Source organism: Grampus griseus (assembly GCF_964374135.1).
Source record: "Grampus griseus genome assembly, chromosome: 16".
Taxonomy (NCBI): Eukaryota; Metazoa; Chordata; class Mammalia; order Artiodactyla; family Delphinidae; genus Grampus; species Grampus griseus.
This window is the reverse complement of record NC_139010.1, coordinates 38,427,876-38,454,681: the sequence shown is the minus strand read 5'-3', so window position 1 is coordinate 38,454,681 and position 26,806 is coordinate 38,427,876. Positions and strand designations below refer to the sequence as shown.

The 26,806-nt window shown below is 38.6% G+C and overlaps 1 protein-coding gene across 1 annotated transcript in view; it reads left to right on the top strand.

Annotated features, from left to right (window-relative positions):
* Positions 1 to 26,806, top strand: part of GLUD1 (glutamate dehydrogenase 1) — a 40,122-nt gene that overhangs the window by 1,342 nt on the left and 11,974 nt on the right. The window contains exons 2-6 of the mRNA XM_082673887.1: positions 14,806 to 14,886; positions 15,431 to 15,486; positions 16,662 to 16,725; positions 21,239 to 21,333; positions 26,309 to 26,488. Coding sequence (XP_082530013.1) covers positions 14,806 to 14,886; positions 15,431 to 15,486; positions 16,662 to 16,725; positions 21,239 to 21,333; positions 26,309 to 26,488 — 476 coding nt within the window. The remainder of the gene's footprint in view (positions 1 to 14,805; positions 14,887 to 15,430; positions 15,487 to 16,661; positions 16,726 to 21,238; positions 21,334 to 26,308; positions 26,489 to 26,806) is intronic.

The window sequence follows — 26,806 nt, the reverse complement described above, 5'->3', positions numbered from 1 at the left end:
GTGGGTGTGTGCTGGTTCAGGCTAGCACCAGATTTGAGCTTGAGGAAAAGCTAAAGTGCTTGAAGAAAGGGGATGAGTCGGTTAAAATTTGATAGTCACTAAGTTATCCTGTAGTTTAAATTTTTGAATGTCTGTAGATTTGGCTTCTTCTGCAGTCAGATTGCTTTCTTTGGGCAAATAAAGGCTCCCCCGCTACTTTTCCCCCTTAAAATCGCACAATGCATCTTTAATAGTGCTTAAAAGTAACGTGGCAAAACCATTTTTTTCTATTAAAAAATTATGTAGAATAAAGAGCCTGAGGAGGTACAGTCTAGCTGGAGGTTGCTTGGCTAATAAGCACAGAGGATGTTGGGCTAGACCCTTTGTCTCTGTAAATCTGGTCCAGTGTTCTATTATACCAGCTGACTTCTAAGGATGATTTTTAGAAATCTCTCTAGCAGAAAAATTTGAGCTCTGCTGGCATTCTTAGCCCAGGAACAAAGGTTGCTTCAAACTGCAAAGGTAAATGATTTACCTCTACTACTTGCTAAATTTGCATTGACCCCACCCACTTCTAGGACTTAACCTTTAGAGCTTAATTATCCTCTAGCTCTCAGTTTCCTCTTCTAAAACCAACTTTTGAACCACTTTGACCTCTGGTTTCCCTTTCCAGCTCCAATACTACATAAAACATACACACTGTCCATCTACAGCGCCTTCTTCCTATCCACTCCCTTATTCTCTAAACCAAGAATACAAGTTCAAGCTCCCAAGAAAATCAAAGATGATGGAAGAAGAGGCAAAGTTAGCAAATATTAAATTGCAGTGTTTCTTTAGAATGGACATCGAGTTTATATACTATCTTATTGGCAGTATTTTCCAGTTGCTTAAAAGGTATGCAGGGAAACCAGTATATTTGTTTTTCTGCAGGATCTGACTTCGTTTCCTTGAAGTTCGTTGTATTATTCTGTTCTTTCTATGCCAGGCCCTCTCCTATCATGAGTCACAACTCCACACTCAATAAAGCAACTAAAGTTTGACCTAATTTGTTAGTCCTCTTCCTCTTGCCACAGCAGTTTTATACCAAAATAATAATAAACCTAGCAACAAATTGCATCAGCTATAGAAAGCACTGTTACTGTAACACTTGTTCCTACTAGAACGTAAGATACAATTCTCTGTTCTGTTTATCCCATTTACAAGAAGGCTTGCTAGTGAAAGCACTACTAAATCCCAGCATATTAACAGAGAAACGGAAGTGCAACTAATAAATAGTAGCAAGCATTGCAAGATAATATGAAAGAAAATCAGCCAATATAAAGTGATAAATTTATTATCTTAAGAAATTTGAAAGACTTTATGGAGAGAAAGGATGGGGGAGGATCAGATAGCTATGCAGGCTCTTCAACATATTTTGGGGTGCTTAAGATAATGAACAGGGTGATGATGAATAGATGATCAGCAAAATGGGGGTACTGTAGACATCCATGCTTTGCTTTCATGACACTCTGGGATTTTCCTACCCATTTATCACCCCCATCTTGTTGCAGAGAATGTATATTCCAAGAGGGACTTATTTTCAGTGGGTTTTTTTCCCTCTAATTAAACAGTACAAGAAAGTTGTTAACCTCCTTGGTCTCACTCTTGTTTTAGAATATTAGGTGACTGAGATTTTTTAAAATGCTTTGGAGAAGCCATGTGAACTTACCCTCCTAAGCACACTTTTCTCTCCCCATCCTAACTCAACTGCCTTCTTGACCAACTTCTTTGGGTTGGGGGGGACCCTTGTCTGCTCTGCATCATCCTTTTCCCAACCCTCAGCTTTCTAATCTTTCATCAAGAGCAACCTTTAACCTGAGTTTTCCAACATAAAATTCTCAAGGTTGTAGCAAAGCAACAATCTAATTTATAATATGGGTAAGTGAAACAGGTGGTTTTAAGACCTGAGGGTGGCTGATGTGTACTTTATACTGAGTAAATATTTAATAAGTAAATATTTAATGATACTGTTTTTGTGCTTCTCTTTTCCCACATAACCATATTTAAATGAACGCAATAGATTTGCATCTGTTAAGGATTTGCAAAAGAGTGTGCTTCATGCTCTGAAAGGAAGTTTTAAGGGAGGCCTTAAAAATATTTTCAGCAAAGATGAATCTTGTGGGAATTTACTTTAAGAAGACTTTCAAAGGTTCTTATGTGTTTGAAAACATTATCAGTGATTATTCCTGTTAACTTTTTCAGAATAAATTCTCTGTATTTTATTGGCCCTGGTTCAACCTGAGATTAATATACCTTTTTAGAAGGAAATTTATTATTTAACTCACTGGGGGAGAAGTAGAGAGATTGATGATAGCAATTCATTGATGTAGGAGTCAATTTACTTTCTATTCCCTCCTGTCCTCCCATCCTCCACCCCCCTCAGGTCTTCAGATTAAAAATGTTGAGTCCAAATTTCCTGTGACTGATTTTTCCTCTTAGAACTTTCTAAAGTTATCATTTAAATAAAGTTGATGGAATCCTGATGCACTGACCTAAATCTTTCATTTAACTGCAAATATCAGCACCACCACCCCAAAAAAAAAGTGTACCTTATGTTGACCCATTGACTTGTTTTTAAGAGCCAAAATGCAAAAAAAGAAACAGTAGGAGGTAGATGGTCTTTGTTCTTGTCTTTGGGCGGCAGGATACGGGGTTGGGGGCAGGGCAGCCAGCTAAGGGTTGGAGTCAGTACAGTACTGAAGTCCCCCTCGGCCTTTGGGATCTAAGTTTGTGGTAAATGGTAGTGCTTTTTGAGAAAACACTAGAAAGTACTGATACTGTGGTTTTTGTTTGTTTTTTTAACATCTTTATTGGAGTATAATTGCTTTACAGTGGTGTGTTAGTTTCTGCTTTATAACAAAGTAAATCAGTTGTACATATACATATGTTCCCATATCTCTTCCCTCTTGCGTCTCCCTCCCTCCCACCTCTCTAGGTAGTCACAAAGCACCGAGCTGATCTCCCTGTGCTACGCGGCTGCTTCCCACTAGCTATCTATTTTACGTTTGGTAGTATATATATGTCCATGCCACTCTCTCACTTGGTCACAGCTTACCCTTCCTCCTCCCCATATCCTCAAGTCCATTCTCTAGTAGGTCTCTGATACTGGTTTTAAATGAGACATCCTCTGCTTTCACTGGAAAAAAAATGTTTCTTACTTATTTCTCCTATGCTGAATTGACAACCATCAAAACGGGTAACTTTGAATAAATTCACACTGTCTGATATTTTTAGAATGTGAGTATGTGTCTACATCTGCTGCCACAAGGTAAATGTAGTCTTTGTATATAAATTTAACTCAACCTGGAAGTTCAGTTAGAACACAGGTAGTTTATGTCTTCTACCCTCTAGCCCTTAGCCTTGAGTTATTGTTGTTTTTAATACTTTTTTTAGTTAAATATGAATTGCGTTGCTGTTATAAAGGTCTTCTTATTTCATGGGAGCCAAATGCCCTCCCCGAAAATACTAGGGAATGAAGAGCTACGATAACGGTGGAGACCTGTAAGCCAGGTTGTCCTTCAGTCTTCCTGTCACTTTGTGTGAATCCCTCTAGCTAGTTTGCTTTGGCAGTAAAAACCCCATTTGCAGGAAGACAAACACTTACTGCTCACTTAATATGCAAAAGACACTTTTCAGGAATTGGGGCATCAAAAATTGGAGGACAAACACCAGTAGTATGTATCAAACTCCAGATAAACTGACAATGTTTAAATTTCTAAGAAATGACTTAGATTTTATAACTTATACAGTGGGAAGAATCTAGGTTTAGATTGTTGGTGATAATTTAGATTGCTTGGGAAAATTGTTTCTTATCCAATTATGTTAAAGATACTGAGGGCTTTGCCAACAACCAATAATAATTAGGTTGTTATAATGTAAATAATAAAGGAAAAAACCTTTAATATCACTTTAATGAAGCACATTGATTCATAAATGGCCCATAATTGCTCTACCCAACAAACCCCTGTTAAAATACATACGTATGACTCAAATGTTGTAATAATAGTGAAAGTTATAAAATGAAGCAGCTCTACTCCCAATCCGTTCCTACAAGATAACCGTGAACAGTCTTAAGTCCACAGCTATTATCTAAAACTGACCTAGCTATCTAGATGAATCAGTGTTTTCCCCTTTCCAGAGGCAGAAAATAATGCAGATTGAAGTACTCACTATCAAGACTGAAATGTTAATGTATGAAATACTACTGATAAAGGCAGGACAGGTTTTATGAAGGGCAAGAAGACAATCTGGGAGAGGGCTGCTCAAGACATTTTTAGTTACCTTTCAAAAGGCAGCTGTACCTGGGAGAGTCTGCCTTCACAAAGGTCAACTGGCAAAACAAGGGATAGCAATAATAGCATTTATTGAGCTCTTACGTGTACACCAGGCATTTTGCTAAGAGCTTTTCGTGCATCACTGCTTTGATTCCTCAGGACAACCTCATGAATGCACTGTTGACCCAGATTTTCAGATGCAGATACTAAGGCTGAAGAGTGAGGTCTCCCTTGGCAGGGTTACACAGCAGTAAGTAGTAGGGTTGGGTTCAGGCTCCAGCCATCTGATTCCAGCACCCACCTTCTTAGTCATTGTCTGGATTTATTCATGTAAAAAGTTACAAATTGTATCATGGGGTAAGCACTGATTGAGAATCATGTCATGCCATCAACACAATGATTCCTACTACTTTGGATCATTTGAAATTTATTGATAGCTATTAGAAGACCTAACTTCTTGCTAGAAAATAAATGGCGTTCACAGGTGATGACTTTACCAGTCCCTTTTTTTGTAATTACTTAGGCAATGAAGGAACATTTTAAAGAGTTTTCCGTTGAAAGAGGTTTCAAGAGCTTTGGTGTTTAAACAGTTTATGTCGGCCAGAAAAACTCATTTCTCCACCAGTGTTATTTCATGTATCTTTATGGGTCTTCAGTGCGATAATTCTTTTAGCACTTTGCAATATGTTTATTCTTTAGAGTTAGTCAAAATTTATTACTACTCAGGTCACTAATTTTTTTTTTTTTTTTTTTTGCGGTACGCGGGCCTTTCACTGCTGTGGCCTCTCCCGTTGCGGAGCACAGGCTCCGGACGCGCAGGCTCAGCGGCCATGGCTCACGGGCCCAGCCGCTCTGCGGCATGTGGGATCTTCCCAGACCGGAGCACGAACCCGTGTCTCCTGCATTGGCAGGCAGACTCTCAGCCACTGCGCCACCAGGGAAGCCCAGGTCACTAATTTTTAAATGGCTTTCTTCTGGGTGTCTCTTCCTAAAAACTAAGAAAAGCCTTTGTTTATCGTGAATTGCTGTTCTCTTGATTGTTCTTGGAGAAAGTCTTTCAGACCTTCTAATTTTTCTAAATTGCTGCTTGGCTAGAGGAAAATGTGAAAGATGACACAAATGAAAATTATAAAGGTTGATTTTCCTTTCCTGGAACCAGTCAATAAGTGACACAGTTGGAAGCACACTGGATAATATGTTACTGCAATAGGAGTTCAAGGAAGATGCCCAGGAAAGACCATCTTGATTTGGAAGTAGGGAAGGCTGGTTAGGAGTTAGACTGGGGAAAGGTCATTTCAGATAGATATGTCTTAGAGGGGGTGGCATCAGCTCAGGCAGGAGGTGGGACTGTGTGTTGGGGTCATGAGAACAGAATATGTTTGTAAATAGTGAAAAGTAAGGTTTTATGGAATAATAAATATTTATGTGGTTTCTGCCTGCAGTTCCTAATACAGAGCTCCTAAAATCCTTGTAATTTCCTTACTGATAGGGGTTCTGGGAGTATCCATTGTTCTAATATTTGGCCTTTGACTCCAGTTGCTCACACGGAGCCCCTGAAACCCTTGTAATTTCCTGAGTTATGGGGGGTGGTAGAGAGTTCCTAAATCCCTTGGAATTTCCTGGGTGATAAGAGCACCTTTTGTTCTAATGAGGCAACTCTTGATGGGCTCCTGGTTTAGCTTCAGGGTTCCCCTACAGGTAGAATATATGGAATAGGGAGTCAAAGATGTAACTCTCATCTGAGACACTGGTAGAAAAACTGGTATCAGGGAAAGAAGTGTTACTAGGAAAGAGGACTGAATTTTGAAAATAAAGGGAATCTGGTGTAAAATGATCCTTAGGAAAAATGGAGATACAGGCGTATGTTTTTCTCAATCTTACCCTTGCAAAAAAAACAGTGTGGTGCCCGTCCCTACCTTGTCTCCCATATCCCTATAATTCTTCTCGTCCTCTCTTAAGATCCCTCTCAGATATCACCTAGACTTGTAAATAATAGATATGAAACTAGATATCTGAAATTTTGAGCCTTTACCTCTTTGAACCTTTTTATAACAAATTGTTGTCTTTTACTAAGTGCTATCCACTTTATATTCACCAATTTTACTAACATCATTTCCAGGACCTGTTTGGTATGAAGATATGACTAAACTTAGTGTTATCAGAATAAGGAATCTATAAAACAAAAATTAACAGAATCCCCCTTTTAATTCATATTCTTTCCTCCATCCATCGGGCAGTAAGTTAAATACTTAAACACAAAACAACTCTATGTTCTGTAGATATGTATGTACATAAATGCAGGGAAATGACTTGGAAGCCTATATACATTTAAGTTGCCAAGAATAGTCACCCCTAAGGGCTGGGGTCATAAGTGGTAATCAGGAGACATCAGCTTTTTCTGTATTTGAATTTTGAAAACATGCGTATGTGTTACATAATCTTGAAATTTTAATGGAAAGAAGAGATATATTTTTCATTTCGTTTTTCCAACAGCAGCTAAACATTTGCTTCCCAGAAAGCTTAGTTTTGTCTTTTCAAAATGCTTAAAATAAAGATTTTGATAATGGGTTAAGACTGTAAAGTGTTTGTTCCCTGCCTTCTTAAAAGGAAAAGTACATGGATACTGTCAAGCAGGCTTTAGTTTCTGTACTAAATGCTCCTTCCTGGAGCTGAAGGAATTTTTGTGAGACTTCTAGTATTTTGCATGGTCATTACTTGCTGGTGGGTAGGTACTGGTTCCTCACTGCTTCTTTCCCTCCTCTCCTCATTTTTAATTAAGTTATGCTCTTCTATTGCGAGTTAGGGAATATTAAGTGAGAAAATAGGTTCTAATGAGTAAATGGCAAGTGTATTAGTGCATGAATTTTAAGAGTTCTAAGTCCTCTTTGCCTTTCTGGGGTTCTGTACTTGGGGTAGAACTCTTGGTTATTGAGTAAATAGTTTCTGAAAAGAGACAATACAGTTGGAAATTGAATTTCTGGTCAGTAAATCAAAGCCTGTTAAAAGATCCAGGTTCAAGTAACTTTTAAAACCCCATTTGAATTTTCATGAATGTGTTTAGTTAATGATTCATCATAAAAAACAATGGTGACTTAGTCGCTAGGAGCTTTTTTGTATGTTTTTGGGTTTGAGTCAGCTAGCAAGAGGGAGAAAAATTCAAGCTACTCAGTTCTGTTTTTCACTGCATCTTTTTCAGAGTAATCAGCTGATGTGTTTTCTTTATCACCATAGCAACTTAGTCAGTTTTTGCTTTTGATTTTTTTTTTTTCCTCCTAGAAAAACTTACTGTACACCAATCTTAGGCTCTTGAGGGTAGTAAGGAAAATATTTGGGAATTAAGTTAAAAGGCTGAGAAATGTTTTGTGCTGTGTATAGTTTGCAGAGGTCTGCATTTCATTAATGTTCTTTTGAAACATCGGATTATCAGTTAGCTCAAAATAACTATATGTTAAGTTAATTTATCTGGAGAATCAAAGGTATGATTTCAAAGTTCTATCACCAATCTTTCCTCCAACTTTACCAAGTTTGATAAATAATAAACATTGTCATGGGTGGTGTTTCTTTAGTTTCCTCTGGTGAGCTGAAAGCACAGATTACTCTTTCAGCCGTGGTCCTTGAGTTTAGACCCCGTTTATTTCTTTTCTTTTTTCTTTTATATTGGAGTATAGCTGATTTACAATGTTGTGTTAGTTTCAGGTGTACAGCAAAGTGATTCAGTTATACATATACATATTTCTATTCTTTTTCAGATTCTTTCCCAGATAGGTTATTACAGAGTATTGAGTAGTGTGTAAATGTTAATCCCAACCTCCAGACCCCATTTATAATGACATCAGACCTGTGGTCCACATCTGTATAATCACACAGTTCCCTTTCTAGTGTACCCAGCCAGGGACTTGTGCTTTCCATTGGAAGCATCTACCTCCATTATTACATCTGTCGTTCAAAGATCCTGTTGATCTCTTCCCAAACAGTAGCAATGCTAGTGTCAGCGTAGGCTCTAAGACTTTAGGACACTGAAAAACTATAATATACTTTTCTCCATTTTTGTAATAAAAGTTGTTCCTTCTAGATTCTGTCCCTGTGCCCCATCCAATCCCTGTTGGTCTTGCTTACCTTTAGCCTTCTGCGTCACAGAAAAGAGGGAAAGAAAGGCTTGGTTTTATAAAAAGTGAGAATATTCATACTGCAAATAAGGTCCTTCTTGCTTCATTTTGGTTTAAAATGTTTTAAGATTTTGTTTGTTTTCTTTTATGCATGTGGGTATTTGGCTTTATTGAACGACTTTGTCTTCATTTACTATTCTTGCTATACAGGAGGCATTCAAAAATGCCAGGTTTTCCCCTTCTTTCAGAACTTCAAAGTATATGTCACATCATTTTGTCCTTCATGTACACCAATTGTGCTAATATCTCCTTATCCACTGAATTTACAAATTTATTGGAGAATATTGTCTTTTTTGCAGTCATATTCTTAGCATTCATTAGAATGTGGTAAAGAATTTTCAGGTGGCAGTATATTTTTAGTAATTATCTTTGGTTTCCAGTCGCAGAGGAAGAAGAGTAACTAGCCTTCCCTTGGGTGTGGGTAATTCCTGTATTACTGGAGTCTGTACTAGTATATCTGCCAAATTCCACACGTAAAAACATTCACGTATCACTAATTAGAAAGTTAAAAATGAAAGCATATGTCTTCTTTAGCCTAGGCATCCCCTGCATTTATTTCTAGGTCTCTCACCCTTATCAGTTACAGGGCTTATTCCCCTGACTCCACTACTTTCCTTATAGTGGTCCCTTGCCTCAATTCACTAGAAGTCTTCATTGGTTCCTAGCCTGCAGAAAATGCCTGTGGAGTGAGGTGATTTATGTAACTACTACTCTTCAGTGTCTTGCAGTTGAGCTCTCTAAATGGGTGTGGCTAGGAAAGAAAATTTCACTTTACAAACAGGAATTCCTGGGTGCCATCCAGTGGAAACATGTTTTTTGTTACATGCAGTTTCTGACTCATAGCATTCCAGGACTTCTGCAATAAAGTAGACTTTGTTTACACTGTTTTGTAGAAGGAGGGGCCTGGTTTCTAATGAGCATTTAAGTCTAGAACATTAGGATTGCTGTCTGATTTATGAGTGTTAGTATTTCAAGCTGTTTTTCGTTTCCCACTGAATGCATTAGTTATAAGCACTGGGTAAGGGAAAGTAACTTTTCCCGCACTTAAGAAAGCAAGGAAAATTAATGTAACTTAGTGACTATTTCCATAGACTCTAAAAGCACAATGAAAAAAGTGCTTCAACTGTAATAGGAAAAATGCTGATTCTTAATAGAGCACTATTTTACCACCTCCACGAATTTGTCTTGAGAAGTAATAAAATCAAAGTTTATTGAGCTGTTTGTTTAAAATCCTATCCATTTAAATTTTTAAAAACTACATTTCTTTGTTATTTGCTACTACTTTGCAGTACTTATAATAGCAGTGAAAATAGTTGAGATTGAAGTATTGACCACATGCAGACACTGTGCCAGCTGCCTCAAACACATTAGCCCAAGCAATTCTGGCATGAAGCCTAAGAGCACTGTTTGCACCTCCCCAGGTGAGCAAGTGCAGATGCCCACAGCAGTTGCTATTGGGGTGAATTCACTTAGTTAGGAAATGCTGGGCACTGCACCCAACCCAGCTCCCTGGCCTAGCGTAGTTTCCACTAAATAATATGCCTAAGTAATGCCTATTCACTAAGTGACAATTTGTACAAACACATTTTAGTATTTAAACAAGTTTTTAACTTAACCAAGGAGATAAAAAACCTATACTCTGAAAAATTAAAGACATTATTGAAGGAAATTGAAGATACAAAGAAATGGAAAAATATCCTGTGTTCATAGATAGGAAGAATTCATAATATTAAAATGCCTGTACTACTCAAAGCAATCAACAGGTTTTATGCAATCCCTATCAAAATCTCATAACAGGACTTCCCTGATGGTGCAGTGGTTAAAAATCCACCTGCCAATGCAGGGTACATGGGTTAGAGCCCTGGTCCAGGAAGATTCAACATGCTGTAGAGCAACTAAGCCCGTGCGCCACAACTACTGAGCCTGCGCTCTAGAGCCCACAAGGCACAACTACCGAGCCCACGTGCCACAACTACCGAAGTCTGCGCACCTAGAGCCAATGCTCCACAACAAGAGAAGCCAGCACAATGATAAGCCCGCACCCTGCAATGAAGAGTAGCCCCCACTCGATGCAACTAGAGAAAAGCCTGTGCGCAGCAATGAAGACCCAGTTCAGCCAAAAATTTAAAAAAAATCTCATAACAATTTTTCACAGAACTAGAACAAATAATCCTAAAATTTATATGGAACCACAAAAGATCCTGAATAGCCAAAACTGTCTTGAGAAAAAAGAACAAAGCTGGAGGTATCATACTCCCTGACTTCCGACTATACTACAAAGCTACAGTAATTAAAACAGTATAGTACTTACACAAAAACAGACACATTGATCAGTGGAACAGAATAGAGAGCCATAAAGAAACCCACACACTTATGGTCAATTAATCTACAACAAAGGAGGCAAGAATATACAATTGAAAAAAGATAGTCTTTTCAATAAGTGGTGCTGGGAAAACTGGGCAGCTACATGTAAAAGAATGAAATGAGAACATTTTCTCATGCTATACAAAATAATGGATTATACAAAAATAAACTCAATGGATTAAAGACCTAAAGATAAGACCAGAAACCATAAAACTTTCAGAAGAAAACATAGGCAGAACACTCTTTGATATAAATCATAGCAACATTTTTTTTTTGATCTGTCTCCTAAGGCAAAGGAAACAAGCAAAAATAAACAAATGGGACCTAATTGAACTGTAAAGTGTTTGCATAGCAAAGGAAACCATCGACAAAATGAAAAGACAACCTACCGAGTGGGAGAAAATATTCACAAGTGGTATGACTGATAAGGGGTTAAATATCCAAAGTATATAAACACCTCATGCAACTCAATACCAGAAAAACAACCTGATTAAAAAATGGACAGAAGACCACAAATAAAAAATGTTGGTGAGGATATAGAGAAAAGGGAATGCTAGTAGAGTTGGTGGGAGTGTATAAAATTGGTGCAGCCAATTTATGGAAAACTGTGGCAGTTCCTCAAAAGAAGTAAAGATAGAACTACCATAGGATCCAGCAGTTCCATTCCTGGGTAAATATCCGAAGAAAATGAAAATACTAATTCGAAAAGATACATGCACCTCAGTGTTTAGAGCAGCATTACTTGCAATAGCCAAGATATGGAGGCACTCTAAGTGTCCAAGAAATGAGCAGATAAAGATGTATATATATATAATTTTTATATATTATATATAGTTATGTATATAACTATATATAATATAAAAATGAATGCAGGGCTTCCCTGGTGGAGCAGTGGTTGAGAGTCCGCCTGCCAATGCAGGGGACATGGGTTCGTGCCCCAGTCCGGGAAGATCCTACATGCCGCAGAGCGGCTGGGCCCGTGAGCCGTGGCCACTGAGCCTGCGCGTCCGGAGCCTGTGCTCTGCAACGGGAGAGGCCACAGCAGTGAGAGGCCCGCGTATCGCAAAAAAAAAAAAAAAAAAAAATGAATTTCACTCAGCCCTAAAAAAGAATGAAATTTTGCTGTTTGCAACCACATGAATGGACCTGGAAGGTATAATGCTTAGTAAAATAAATAAGAGACAAATACTGTATGTTATCACTCATATGTAGAAACTAAAAAATAAATAGGGACTTCCCTGGTGGCACAGTTGGGAATCCGCCCGCCAGTGCTGGGGACACGGGTTCGATAAATTAATTAATTTTTTAAAAATAAAATTAAATAAATGGATGAATTTCACAAAACATATTCATAGATATAGAGAACAATAGTGGTTACCAGGAGGGAGGGGCAAGTTAGGGGTAGGGGATTAAGAGGTACAAACTACTGTGTATAAAATAAGCTACAAGAATATATTGTGCAGCACAGGGAATATAGCCAACATTTTATAATAACTTTTTGTTTTTTGGCTGCATTGGGTCTTTGTTGCTGCTCACGGGCTTTCTCTAGTTGTGGCGAGCAGGGGCTACCCATTGTGGCGGTGCTCGGGCTTCTCACTGCGGTGGCTTCTCTTGTTGCAGTGCCCGGGCTCTAGGTGTGCGGGCTTCAGTAGTTGTGGAGCATGGGCTCAGTAGTTGTAGCCCTCGGGCTCTAGAGCGCAGGCTTAGAAGTTGTGGCGCACAGGCTTAGGTGCTCCGTGGCATGTGTGATCTTCCCCGGACCAGGGCTCAAACCTGTGTCTCCTGCATTGGCAGGAGGATTATTAACCACTGCGCCACCAGGGAAGTCCCTGTAATAACTTTAAATGGAGTATAATCTATAAAAGTAGTGAATTACTATGTTGTATACCTGAATACTTCAATTTAAAATATTTTTAATTAAACAATTTTTGTTGACAGTGTTTGGTCTTAATATTACTTACAAATTTTGGATTTTTTTTTTTTTTTCTGGAATAGTTTTTAGGACCTGGTACTTTTGCTTTTTAGTGCTTTTTATTCCATAATATGCACAGGCACTGACTTACATGTATGTCAAAATTTTAACATGGATTCTGTCTTTCTACCTTAAGTTTTAAGAGTCAAGAAATAGTCATATTTATTCCACATGTATTTGAGTGCCTAATACACGCAAATTTTCTGTGTTAGGCACCAAGAATTAGTAGACAAAAGAAAGTCTGTCTTCATGGTGCTAATTTGCTGGGGTGGGGGTGGGTGGTGGTGGAAGCTGGAGAGTAAACAAACATAAAGTCAATTTAAAGTAAATAGGGGCTGGAGAGTGGGGATGAGGAAGAAGTGCTATTTTAAATTATTTTAAAAGGAGTGGTCAGGGAGGGCCTCTCAGAATGAAGAAGGTTTTTAATAAAGACCTGAACAAAATGAGGAAGCAAGCTTATAGCAACAGGTATCTGCTATATGCAAAAAAAAAACCCCAAAACGCTGTCATTTCTCATTCTAAAATTTTAATAACAATTTACTCCACAAATAATCTGAGAACCCATTATATGCAAGATACAGTTTTCTAAGAGCTTGCTTTTCTAAATATATTCATTTTATTTTTCTGATAGGACAAAGAAATATGTTCAGTTTCAGAATTTGCTCTTTATGATCATGTACTGACAGATGAAATTCTCTTGAAACGTGTTGTTTATGTTCAGGTAGGTGTTTTCTGAAACATCCAAGAAGCCAGCTTTTTTAAATGACTAAGGGAGTTTTCTCAAACTGCTGGTCCATGAGAATACTGTGTATTTCTATCTGAAAAATATTTATTTTTTGATTCTTTAATTCCCAGAATCCTTTAAGAGGTGTCCCTGGGCCCCCATACTTGTGACTTAGTGTCAGGGAGCCCCAAGCAGTGTGCAAAACATCAGCCTCACTCAGGCCTTCTTCCTTGGGGTTGAGAAGCAGTAGACTAAAAGGATGAGAGGTGGCTTAACCCTGCAAAACTTGTAAGGGTTATTGACTAAGACCCCCAAAACCAAAGTAGTGGGCATAGCCGCTTTCTGTGTCCCCTCTACCAAACATCTAGTTTGGTAGAGGATTGGGGGCATTAAGACTCCGAGTTACCTGTCTGCTTGGCTACCTCCCATCCTTATAGAAGAGTGAAGGGAATTGCTCATTTCCAGAAAGGAGAGATGACTTTGTCAAGCTTCTCACTTCTTGGTTGAAAGAGGCTGGCAGTGGGTGAAGGGAGTTACAGGTAAGGATCTCTTTGGTTATACCCCATTGAAGCCAAAACCTCTATTTAGACATCTGATATTCAAGTTGAAACTGTCAAGCCTGTTAACTGTCCATTTGCCTATAGCAAAATTCTTGAACTCTCTGCTACCAGGTCACCTAAAGCAAAAAGTAAAAGAAAGAAAAGCCTCCATGGAGTTACTTGTCTCCCTGAAAGGGTAAAAATCATTCATTTGAAGGTAATTTTTGTCTGTGAAATCATATTTACTGTTATTTCCCACTGGGTTATAAGTCCCTGAAGGACAGGGCTATCTTATCTCGAAATCCCCAGAAACCCTACTTGATGCTACTCATACCAGAAAGCAAACACTGAACTTCACCAATCTTATTCTCTTAAATATGAAAATACTTGAATCAAATTCAGTGCTCATTCTGTCGCTCTTTCTGGATATCTAATTAGCAGCTTTTTTCCTACTGACTCTTTTTTTTTTTTTTTTTCTGGCCAAGCCACACAGCATGTGGGATCTTAGTTCCCCAACCAGGGATCAAACCCGAGCCCCCTTGCAGTGGAAGCATGGAATCTTAACCACTGGACCACCAGGGAAGTCCCCCTATTGACTCTTTAGTCATAAGCTACTTTAGGTGTTCTTGAAAATAACCATAAAAAGTGTGGACATTTTCAATTTCTAGAATTCTTTTTTCAGCATGCCAGAAGGATGTTCTAAATATATCCCCTTCTTTCTCACCCCCCTTTTTTTTTAAACCGCCAGGTATCCGTTACAGCACTGATGTGAGTGTAGATGAAGTAAAAGCTCTGGCTTCTCTGATGACATATAAGTGTGCAGTGGTTGGTAAGTGGGCTCCTTTTGCTGCTACCTAATAAGAACTCTTTGGGGAAATATGTTTGCATACAAGGTTACTTTTAAGATGTTAGAGAAATATACCTCATCAGAAGTGGCGGTTTTTTGTTTTTGTTTTAGGTTGCACAGTTTGACATATCATTTTTCAATTAGTCTTAATTAAGATTTAGTCTTTTTTTTTTAATGGGGAACTTTATAGGAACTAATTGAATTTTCCTTAAGTGTAGATCTTTGTTTAAATCCCTTTCTATACTCTGTAAATAAGACCAAATCAGTAATAAGGAAAATAAATATGCCATTACATTTTAGAAATAGTAAAGCACACTGATTAAATATGCATTGTAATTTGCCTAGTCTAGTATTCTGTTCACTAGAATTTTGAGGTACAACATTTTAGAAGAGATTGTGGGTTTATTTATTGAATTTTCTGAAACTAAAGCTAAAAGTATCACACTTTTATAATATTACACAGTGCTTTCTGCCTTTTTAATTCTTTTAGCCTTTATATGGAATAACTTTCAGACTTCTCTTTCAGATGTGCCATTTGGGGGTGCCAAAGCTGGTGTTAAGATCAATCCCAAGAACTATACCGTAAGTATCAAAGTGACATTAGTTCACATGGTGCATTTACAAAGAACTTGAAATTACTGGACTTCTGTGTATCCCCTATACCAGTGAGATTAATGGTTCCTATTGCTTTTATAAATTTCTTTCTTTATTTATTTTTGGCTGTGTTGGGTCTTTGTTGCTGCGCGTGGGTTTCTCTAGTTGTGGTGAGCAGGGGCTACTCTTCGTTGTGGTGCATGGGCTTCTCATTGCAGTGGCTTCTCTTGTTGCGGAGCACAGGCTCTAGGTGCACGGGCTTCAGTAGTTGTGGCTCGTGGGCTCTAGAGCACAGGCTCAGTAGTTGTGGCGCACGGTCTTAGTTGCTATGCGGCATGTGGGATCTTCCCGGACCAGGGCTCAAACCCGTGTACCCTGCATTGGCAGGCGGATTCTTAACCACTGCGCCACCAGGGAAGTCATCCTATTGCTTTTAAAAGGAATGGAAAAACAAGCAGATAATTAACTCATTGAGTGTTTTGCCATATGAAAGGTCACCTACTTACATCAATGTCCTTTTTCATTTCCTTACTTGGTTAAAATGTAATTAATATAATTAGTATACCTTCATATTCTTAAGCATTTATATTCATGCGTGTTATATACGACTATAATATAAATGTATTCTATATATAAATATTATCATATACTATATATAACTGTGCTCTGAGGTTTTTATGTTGGGATCCTAAGGTTCTAGTGACATATCTTAACTAGTTTGGTAAAAATTTTATTATTTATCCTATCAATTCCAAGTTAATTTAAGCTGCTAATTAACCTCTGTATTAAGTTAAATAAATTATGTGAATAAATATCTGTATACGAACAATATATATGATTTTATTTTTTAAATTTGCAATTTAAATGAAAATACACCATAAGGATTGCTCATAAGATCCTATATTAATACAAGGAGAAGAGGTTTGAGCCTTAGCGCTACTATCTGTTCCTTACGTAACCTAATTTCTGGTCTGTCAAATTTAAAATTTAATTTCCGTTGAAAATGGAAATACCTACTTTATGAATTGCTCTGAAGATTACACAAGAAGATATATGAAAATATCCTATAAGTAGAAAATAGGATGCAACTATTAGTTATCTCCACAAGTGGTTTTTCTATCAAAAACTATTTTTTCATTATTGTTTGTGTTTCACCTTTATAGGATAATGAATTGGAAAAGATCACAAGGAGGTTCACCATGGAGCTGGCAAAGAAGGGCTTTATTGGTATGTATTGCCATGTAGATTTACACAGAGTGGGAACATCTAAAAAGTAATTGTCTTAATTTAAACTCCTGCTTTTGTCTATACATGCATAGAGAGACTTGTCCTCTTACTTTGAGAAATTGGGTTCTGTGTTAAACATGGTGAACATACCTGGGCCTGTTCATGACACCTCTCTAATAGAAAAGTTCAGGTTCTCAGTATACAGTGTGGATACCAGGAGAGGTCACTTCCACCTCTTCTCCTTGTACAGACATAATAAAGGTTTTTGATCAGTGTAACAGCATTGAACAACAAGCACAATCACAATTGTGACATCCAAAAAGATTTTAGGAACTAAATAATGCCTGCATTATAAACAGTTTTTAATATGCAAAAAGCAGTTTTGCAATAGTAATCCTGTTGCGAAAGCAGTGAGAAAACTGATGCTGTTTAGAATTGGAGGCTTAAGCAGGCCTTTCCCTTCAAAGCAGTGGGCACAGGCTGGGAGTGTGGAGGCTCATGCTGATTGACACTCACTGTGACATCACTGGCTGATTTTAAGGATTCCTGGGGCTCCTAATGTTTGTTACTCGGACTAAATTTCTGAGGGTACTGATCTTCATTTTCTTGATTTTCTATCGTACTATTATCTATGTCATATGTTATTTTGTGTATGAGATGTTAATATTCTTTTCTGTAATATATAATTATTATTTAATCTTTAAATTTCAAGCAAATTGTCTATTTATTTTCTTGTCCTAGAAAGATTCTGATTTGTTTTAAAAAAATAAAATCATTTAATAGAATTTTGCCCCTTTAACAATAGTTAAAACTAGGAAGACTGACTAAAATAGGAAAGATATTTCTGTTTTCCTGTCCCTCTTGTTTTCCTTCCCCAGTATTCTTCTCACTGTTGACAAGTTCCTGTGAACTTAATATATCCTTATTTTGACATCTGCCCCTTTTAAGTAACACTAGAACTTTACTAGATTTGTCCTGTCTTTTATAATTTAAAAGGCATTTGGATTCTTCGCATGCATCCTCCCTGGCACTGCCGTGAGCTGTACTTACACAGTCATTGTACAGGGGTAGCACTAGTTAATGAGATAACTACCTCCTTCACAGAAATATCTACTAATTCTGATAGACTTCATAATTTTTTATATCATAACTTAGCTTAAACTCTTAGCTTAAATCTCAAATGTATTTAATAGTCTTGAGGGGTTTCAGACTTTATTCAGTTGTATTTATTGTCCATATATAGAGGATATCCAGCTTAATTTTCTCTATATTGACAAGAACCCTGTAATTGCAAAGGTTAAAAAGTGATTCATTGAAACACCGAAAGCTTAAATATTAGCAATTTGACTTTTTTGCTTACGTGCAAAAGCCATCATGCAGCTAAACTGACATCTGGGCCCAGAAAGCTTTGTAGCATAAGGGAATGCAGTTGGCATTCTTTCCCTCTCTAGGGCACAGAACTACTCCTGAGCAAACCTTTGGAACTGACGTCATTTCGGTTATTTTCTCACTTCCCTTTCCACAGAGTTTCAGATTATGAGTTAGACCTGAATCTGGGTCCTGGTTCTGTCACTTCGTGTGAGTTTAAGGTCAGCTTTTCAATTTCTGCGAAAAGAGTCAGCTCTGGTTTTGATAGGGCTTGCTTTGATTCCGTAGACCTATTTGTAGAGTGTTGCCATCTTAACCTTTTTTATTTTTAATTTTGTTTTATTTTTTATACAGTAGGCTCTCATTAGTTATCTATTTTATACATAGTAGTGTATATATAGTGTATTTTATACATTAGTGTATACATGTCAATCCCAGTCTCCCAGTTCATCCCACCACCCACCCCCTCACTTTCCCCCCCAACAATGCCACTTTTCATCCAAGGGAGAACATTCATACCTTATTCTATTTTCCACTTTAAACTAGTCCGTGAACACTGAATGTCTTTCCATTTGTTTTTGTTTTTAAACATACATTTTATTTATTTATTTATTTGGGGTTTTTTATTTATATATTTTTGGCTGTGTTGGGGCTTCATTGCTGCGCGCGGGCTTTCTCTAGTTGCGGCGAGCGGGGGCTGCTCTTGGTTTCGGTACGTGGGCTTCAGTAGTTGTGGCTTGTGTGTACAGGTCTCACACTACTTTTGTTAAGTTTATTCATAAGTATTTTATTCATTCTGATACTGTTCTAAGAGATATTAGTCTGCCGTATTCTTTTCTTAAGAAGTCTTTGATAGCAGGATAATACTAGCCTCATAGAATGAGTTGAGAAGTGGTCCTTCCTTTTTCTTTCTCTCTTCTTTTTTAGTTTGTGCAGGGGTGTTAATTCTGTTATGTGAGTTTTGATACCACCTTTGTAAACTGTGAAATTCCCTTTTCATCCACTATATCTCTATGCACCAAAATTACCCTTTTAGCTTTACCCCTACATTCATGTTCTGTGAAAGCAGTTGCTTTTTTCAGCCAATTTTTTATCTTATTTATACTGTTTCGGGATCGAGTGATGGCATTTTAACTTTCCTAAGGGTAGTTACCTGTTTTTAAAAGGATGGACTTTCACACCTGTAGGTATTTGAGAATTTACCTGTAATCCGGGAATTGCTTGTAATCTGTACATCCCTATACATTGATTTTGTATGGAGTAGAAAACTCACAAGCCTAATAATATTTTGTGATTTTGCTTTGGGTAGGGGGAGCTATCTGACTTCAGCATATCTAGAATAATAATTGTTTTTGAAAAACAATTTATCATTATACGTTTTTGATTTACAAACTACATACCTCAAACTTGCCCTTCTCCAAATAGAATTGTTATTTGAGGCAACAAGCTTATTTAACACTTGGTGTTGCTGAAAACAAGCATAAATACTTTTGTAGATATCTCTAAAGAGATGTGGGAGCAATTTGTCATTTATACCTTAGGAGAAAAGCGATATGATTAAATATACTTGTATTACCCTCTAGTTGAGGTATGTCACTGTAAAGGAATGGGAATTGTGGCCAGTGGAACAGTAGAGCCCTTTTGTCAGAGGATGAGGCTAGCATATGGCATTAACTGTTCAAGCAGGAAAGTTGTATGGGGTGAGGGTGGATTGGGGGAAGTTAGACTTCTTGATATTTGTAAGACGCCTAAGGAAAAGAGTACCAGGACATAGAAGAGTTACAAGTTGGGTACGGAATGGGGAGCAAGAGTGTAAAAAACAAAACTTTGACCATTTCAAAGTTGTCTTACACCAATCCTGTATCGTCACATCACAACTTGTATCAAGAAGTACATATGTAGGGCCTGGGCCCCTAAAATGTAGAATATTAGAGTGGACCTTATTCTGTTGATTGTAAGTACTAATTGTAGGAGGAACTCAAGTATACCTCTTAGAAGGAACTTAATTTGGGAGACAGTAGTTTAATCATTTAAAAGTTGTGTTTTTCTTTTTATAAAGATAACGAGTTTGTATTTTACAATTAAAACAATATAGAAAGTTATAAACAATGCTGAAGTCTAAACATAGTGAAAAATTTTGTGCATGTCTTTCTAAACCTCTGCATACATATATACACATGGAAATATGTATAGTTATTACACAGCGGTATATATAAAGAGAATTTTATATGAATGGGAACTTATACATGCTATATGAAGCCTGCTTTTTTTCACCACATGTATGTTTTGGTGATGATCCCAAGTCATTTACATGGATGTACATCATTCTTTGTAATGGCTGTATAGATGACCCATTAAATAATTAGGTTGTTTTGTATTGTATTCTTACTGTTTTGATGGGTATATTTCTATGTATTCCTGCCTTTACAGATTTGAGTGGGCACCATTTAATACATTTCCATCTGAGATCTCACTGGACATCAGCATTAGTGCTGTCATTGGCACTTGTTGCTGCCTGTGGGCTAGCTTCTTGTTATCCTCAAACTTTTTATTTGCTGATCTGAGGAACTGAAAGTCAAGGCCTAAAACTTTCTGTACAGAGTGAGCTTTGAGTAATAGGTCAAAGCAGCATTATGTCATGGGTAAAAGTATTATGGGGCTTAACATAATACTTCAGCAGTGTGTCTTTTCCCTTTTTCTACTTGGTGAGGAGGGCTTACACGCCCAGTAAGCAAGTATGTCACTGTGCTGTCTCATATACATAAACTTTCTAACCATAACAACCCTCCTTATGGTACTGTTATCTCTAAGTACAGTTTAAGGAACTGAGGTCAGGAGAGGCTAAACTGATTTGCCTATGCTTGCAACATTCAGAAATCTGTTGAGTGGCTTATCAGTCGTGCATAGCTAATTTCACATAGCAAGTGAACACCAGTGGGAGAAGTTATCATGTAACACTGTGCATCTGTAAATTTTGTAATGAAACATTTAATAAGTATTTCTATGTCTTGAATTAGTAACCTAGATGAAATCTAAAGTTTTCTAGCCGTGGTAGCTTTGTTATTATAGAGAATTGCAAGGATCTATGTGTTTGAGATGCATTTATCTTAAAAATTGGTGCAATGCCCTTTCCCTGTGCCCCCAGGTCCTGGCATTGATGTGCCTGCCCCAGACATGAGCACAGGCGAGCGGGAGATGTCCTGGATTGCTGACACCTATGCTAGCACCATAGGGCACTATGTGAGTACCCACCAAAGCTCTGAGGGCTTCATTTGCTATCTACCAGGAATAACAGTTCAAATGATGATATGTATAAGGGGAGAATTCACTGGGTTTTTCTCCTCTCCTTTAATCATATCGTGATTTTATATATTACTTCTGTCTATCTTATATCATAAATGCAGTGAACTTGGATTGAGCTTTTACTCATATGCAACCCTATCCTGACCACTGGGATGGGCCCTCAAAGATCACCTCCCAGGGCAGGATACACTACAAGACAGTTAAAGGGAAATAAGGAAGCATTAAATTCGGGCTTTTCCCTCAAAGGAACTAAGACACATTAAGCAGATAAGGTATGGAGATAGTGTAATAGCAGGGTGCAGTTTCTAAAAGCAGGCTTCCTGGAAGAGGTATTTGGTCAGGGCTGGACATTGAAAATGGATAGAATTTAAACATGGAGATTTGGAGGATAGGAGGGGAAACTGTAGAGCTCAGATTGTCTGAAGATAAGGCACATTTAGAAAGGTAGTAAGAGAATGATGAAGTAAGTGGAAGAGTAGAAAAATACTCAAGTCCCAGTGTTTTTATTTTACTTGCTAGTCAGCGGGGGAGCCTTTGATGCTGACCCTTCCTTAGGGGAGAGAGGGCGGCAGCAGTGTTAGGCTGGAGCAAAGAGATGGCCTCCACAGTGTCAGTGTCTGTCTTCACAGCCGGGAGCGATAGGGCTGGGGAGAAGCATTGGCTCATGACAGAGGTAGACTCAGCAGGACTGGGTTGCATCTGTGGGACCAAAGAAAAGGACAGGATTGAGTCAGAAAGAACCAGGAGGACTTAGAGTCTGGGGACTGAGCAGAAGTAGTGCTATTAATACAGAACACAAGAAGAACAACTAACTTCGTCCTTGAAAGGGATGGAACCTTGAAAAACACTTAAGGAGTAGGAAGAGAAAGTGAGTTGAAAAGACATTTTGTCACCCAAAAACTGGGTTCATCTCTTGGTGGTGTCGAGCCAAAAGACACAACCAAGCCAAAGATCGGTAGAAGGATTTATCACTTGCAGCAAGTAGGGAGAACACTGGGATCTCTCCCAAAGCAGTGTCTCCCTGAACAGCAAAATTGGGGAAGTTTTAAGTTAAGGGTACCTGCATATTCATGAAGGGACTTGGGTGGTTGGCATAGTCCAAGCTTTAGTTAAGTCACTAAGATCAGAAAAGGTCAACATCGTCATCCCTTAGGTTCCAGTTGATCTGAAGGTTGAGCACTTCAGGCTTATCTTTACCATTGAAACAGAACTGGGAGTCTTTACAACTGATAAATTACCTTGGCTATTGTTACTTCTCTTGCTTGATAACATTCTTTTGTTCCCTTAAGATCATTAATAATTGAGACCTGTTCAAGTCCAAGCATTGTAGACAGACTTTGATAACAAAATGGCTTAGATCACAAAATGGCTTCTCATGTCAAGAAAGCCATGCCTGGTTCTCTTTCCTCCAGGGACCCCCTACCCTAACTGCTCACAATTTATTTTAAAAATATAGAGAGAGCACTTACTACACAGGAGGCTTAAAGTACAGCAAGGAGTTCAATACAATTGGGGTAAAGGCTAGAAGGAAAAGTTTTTTGTTGGTGGTGGTGGTTTTTTTTTTTTTTTTTTTTTCGGTACACGGGCCTCTCACTGTTGTGGCCTCTCCCATTGCGGAGCACAGGCTCAGCGGCCATGGCTCACGGGCCCAGCCGCTCCGCGGCATGTGAGATCCTCCCGGACCGGGGCACAAACCCGTGTCCCCTGCATCGGCAGGCGGACTCTCAACCACTGTGCCACCAGGGAAGCCCGGGAAGGAAACGTTTTGATGCTATGAAGAGTACTGGGGACCTGACCACGTCTCTGGAGTAGGATCAGAAAAGCCTGCTTGAGATGTAACCTTCTGGTCTGCACTCTGAAAGATGAGTACACATCAACCAGGGGAAGTGGCACTGGCCAAGGGTTGGAAGCAGAAGGAAGCACCTGGGTAAAGGTCCTGATGTGAAAAGAGGTGAACCTGAGAGGCTGAGGGAACACTATGGTGGCCAGAGTAGAGAGGGCATGAGAGAGGCCAGCAGAGGAGAGTTGGACCAGATTCCTACCTTGTTGGTGACAGCAAGGACTTTGGTCTTTGTCCTGAAAACAGAGGGAAGCCAGTGAAGTGCTAATTGTAAGCAGGTGTGTGACACAGTAAGCTTCACTCTGTGTGCAGCAGAGAATGGGATTGTTGGAGATGGGAGACTACACAGGAGTCCAAAAGAGATGATATTGGCCTGCCATAGAGTTGGAGAGGAATGGACAGATTGAAGAGTGATTGGGGGGTGGAGGGGAGGAACAATTAGTTAGAAAAGAATGAGAAGTGCCAAGAGCTTCCCGTTGTGGATGTCCTGAGGGGGTGGTTCTGAGAAGAAAGCAATTCAGCAACTAGATTGGAATAGTGAGGTTGGAGCCAGACTGCAAGGGCGTGTTGAGAGGGAAGTAGGGCATGAAGAGTAGCCCTCACTTAAGAAAAATGGCACTAGAGGCGACAGCTCGAAAGGTGCCTGTTGTCTAAGAGAAAGGTTTTTGCTGTTCTTGGCATGTTGATTGGTGTGGGCCACAGATTCATCTTTTAAGGGCCCTAGTGGAAAGATCAGCCTTAGAAGAGGAGGAATATTGTTTCCTCTAAAAGGAAGGAAGGGGGCATCTAATGGAGGAATTTAGGGTTGTCTCATTTCCTGGGGGGTGATGTAGTGTGTAGTTGGGAGCACACTCAGACACCCTGGATTCTGGGAGTGGCTCCTTCACATACCAGCTCTGTGACCTGGGGCAAGTGCCTTAAGCTCTCTGTGCCTCACTTTCCTTATATGTGAAATGACAATACTAATAGCACCTAGTTCATGAGACAGTCATGAGGATTAAGTGAATGATAGTGTAATTATAACTGGCCCTCAGTAAGCATAAAAAATAAATATTTATAAACACTGAACCAGGTAAATTCCACAAATCCCCTGAAATAAAACAGGAGCAGTATGAGACACTTCAAAGAAGTTTGGTTTTGACTGCCATTTCCAAAATGTTGCTCTTCCATGTCACCTTCTTATGTTAAATGAGCTCTGGTTATGGTCTTTCATTCTTTTTAAGCAAGGCATTAGATTGAATAGTACAAAACAGTGGGCAGTACATTGTTATTCGTAGCTCTCTCCCAAAGGTGACAAAAGAAAGTTTTGTGAGGCCCTGCCAACTAAACCTTGGACTAAACACTGGTAAAAGACTGTCCTCCTTAAAGTGATAGGAAATACAAAATCAGAGCCTAAGGTAAGAAGCCGCAGTTTTTGTTTCTTATTTTCAGACGTATACCTGAACACGCAGCTTCTTTTGCCTAGCCTCGCCCAGAAGTGTGGGTGCTGGAGAGCAAGCAAGTTCTCCACCGGGGCCCAGGCTTCCAAAACAATTGGGTATGCTGGGCATCTCGCAGCCAGCCAGCCAACCGGCACCGTGCCTGACCTCTGACAGGATTGCTGTCAGCTCCAGCATTTGCATTTTCTCTGTTCAAGAGCATTTGGCACTTAACTTGGTTTGCAATTCTGTATTCATAAGCATTAACTATTCATGAAGGAAAACCGTGGGAAAACTACTAATTCCATAAATCACTTTACTAGACTGTTCTGTTGTTTTTACTTTTGTTCTTTTTGTTGGTAATGATACAGCTAATACAATTCTAAAAGTTCTTATTAAACAGTCACTTTTTAACTTACCCAGCTAGGACATACGTTGAGGGGTGGGGAATATGATATGAAGTACGGCACTTTATCTTGTTTCACATCACATGGGCAGCAAATTGCCTCAACAAATTTATTAAATAGTCCATACTTTAGCCACTGACTTAAAATGCTTCCTGTATGTAATACTCATTTCCTGTATACAATAAGACTGTCTCTAAGTTTCTCCTGTCCCACAGAAGACAACAGATTTGTCTATTATGCACTGTTCTGGTTGCTACAGTTTATAGTATATGCTAAACTGGTTGCTTCCAGTTTATCCCTTGGAAGGGAAGCCCTCCCAAGCCCCTTTCTTCCTTCTAATTATTCTTGTTTCTGAACCAGAATACATGCATACTGTCAATACAGAGAGTACAGAAAGGAGACGACTTACTCTCCCACTCGGCTTCTTAGAGCTAACAGCTACTACAGGAGGTGCTCTACTGACACATGGGCATGGGCCTCTGTGTCTCACCCACGTGTACCCGTTTTTTTTAACTCCAGTAATACCATACTATATATACACAATTTTTTGTATATATACAATTGTATATATAGTATGGAATTAGAATTTCTGGATTAATGGCTTTTTATCTTGATAGGTATTCCAGTTGCCCTGCAAAGCTTAGTTATTTTTTCTTTCTTTTTTATTTCTTGAATACTTTTGTTAATCCACTCTTAGGTGAACTTGAGTTATCTTTTAAAGTTCTTTTTTAAAAGTGACACTTAATTGAATTTCTAGATTAGTTTGGCAGAAAAATATTTTTACAGTGTTGAGTCTTCCCATCCATGAACACTGTAGTGGCTCTTCCTATCTTAGGTTCTGTTCTGGTGACGTGCTCAAGTCTTATGATAACTTTTGAGACAATTCCAGGTGACATGTATACCCTTACTTAGTAGGGCTTAAGCACTTGGTGAAGGAATAATAGTTTTAAGCTGAACTCCCTCTACTTGTGTGATCCTGCTGTTTGTATTTCCTTGATGTTTAATTCCTAAAAACCCTGCTTCTCCCATCAGAAAATAGTCTACTTTATTACATATTTTCTAGGAACAGAAACTTGAAAAGGCGAGACTTACCCCTATTGATGAACGTATACCTTAAACACACACACACTCCTAATGAGCATATTAGTTAAATGAGAATGTGTTTGCACTTCAACGCTTCTTTATGTTGGTCCTCATAGAAATTGATGTTGATATTTCATCTTTTAAGTTTTGCCCTTCTTTTGCAGGATATTAATGCCCATGCCTGTGTTACCGGTAAGCCCATCAGTCAGGGTGGAATCCACGGACGGATCTCTGCTACTGGTCGGGGAGTTTTCCATGGGATTGAAAACTTCATCAATGAAGCTTCTTACATGAGTATTTTAGGAATGACACCAGGATTTGGAGATAAAACATTTGTTGTTCAGGTAAAAATGTTTGCTTTCTTAAAGAATAACTGATATACATATAATAATAATTTTTTCACTGTTTTAAGATTTGCATTTTTTAAAATTTTATTGGAGTAGATTTGTAATGTGTTAATTTCTGCTGTACAGCAAAGTGATTCAGTTATAATATAGTTCCCTGTGCTATACAGTAGGACCTTGTTGTTTATCCATCTTATATATAATAGTTTGCATCTGCTAATCCCAAGCTTCCACAAACCAGTTGTTGCTCTCTCCTCTGAGCCTCTGAAGCTCCCTTTCTGATCTTCCCACCAGTGATGGGGCTTCCCAGAGTGTGGG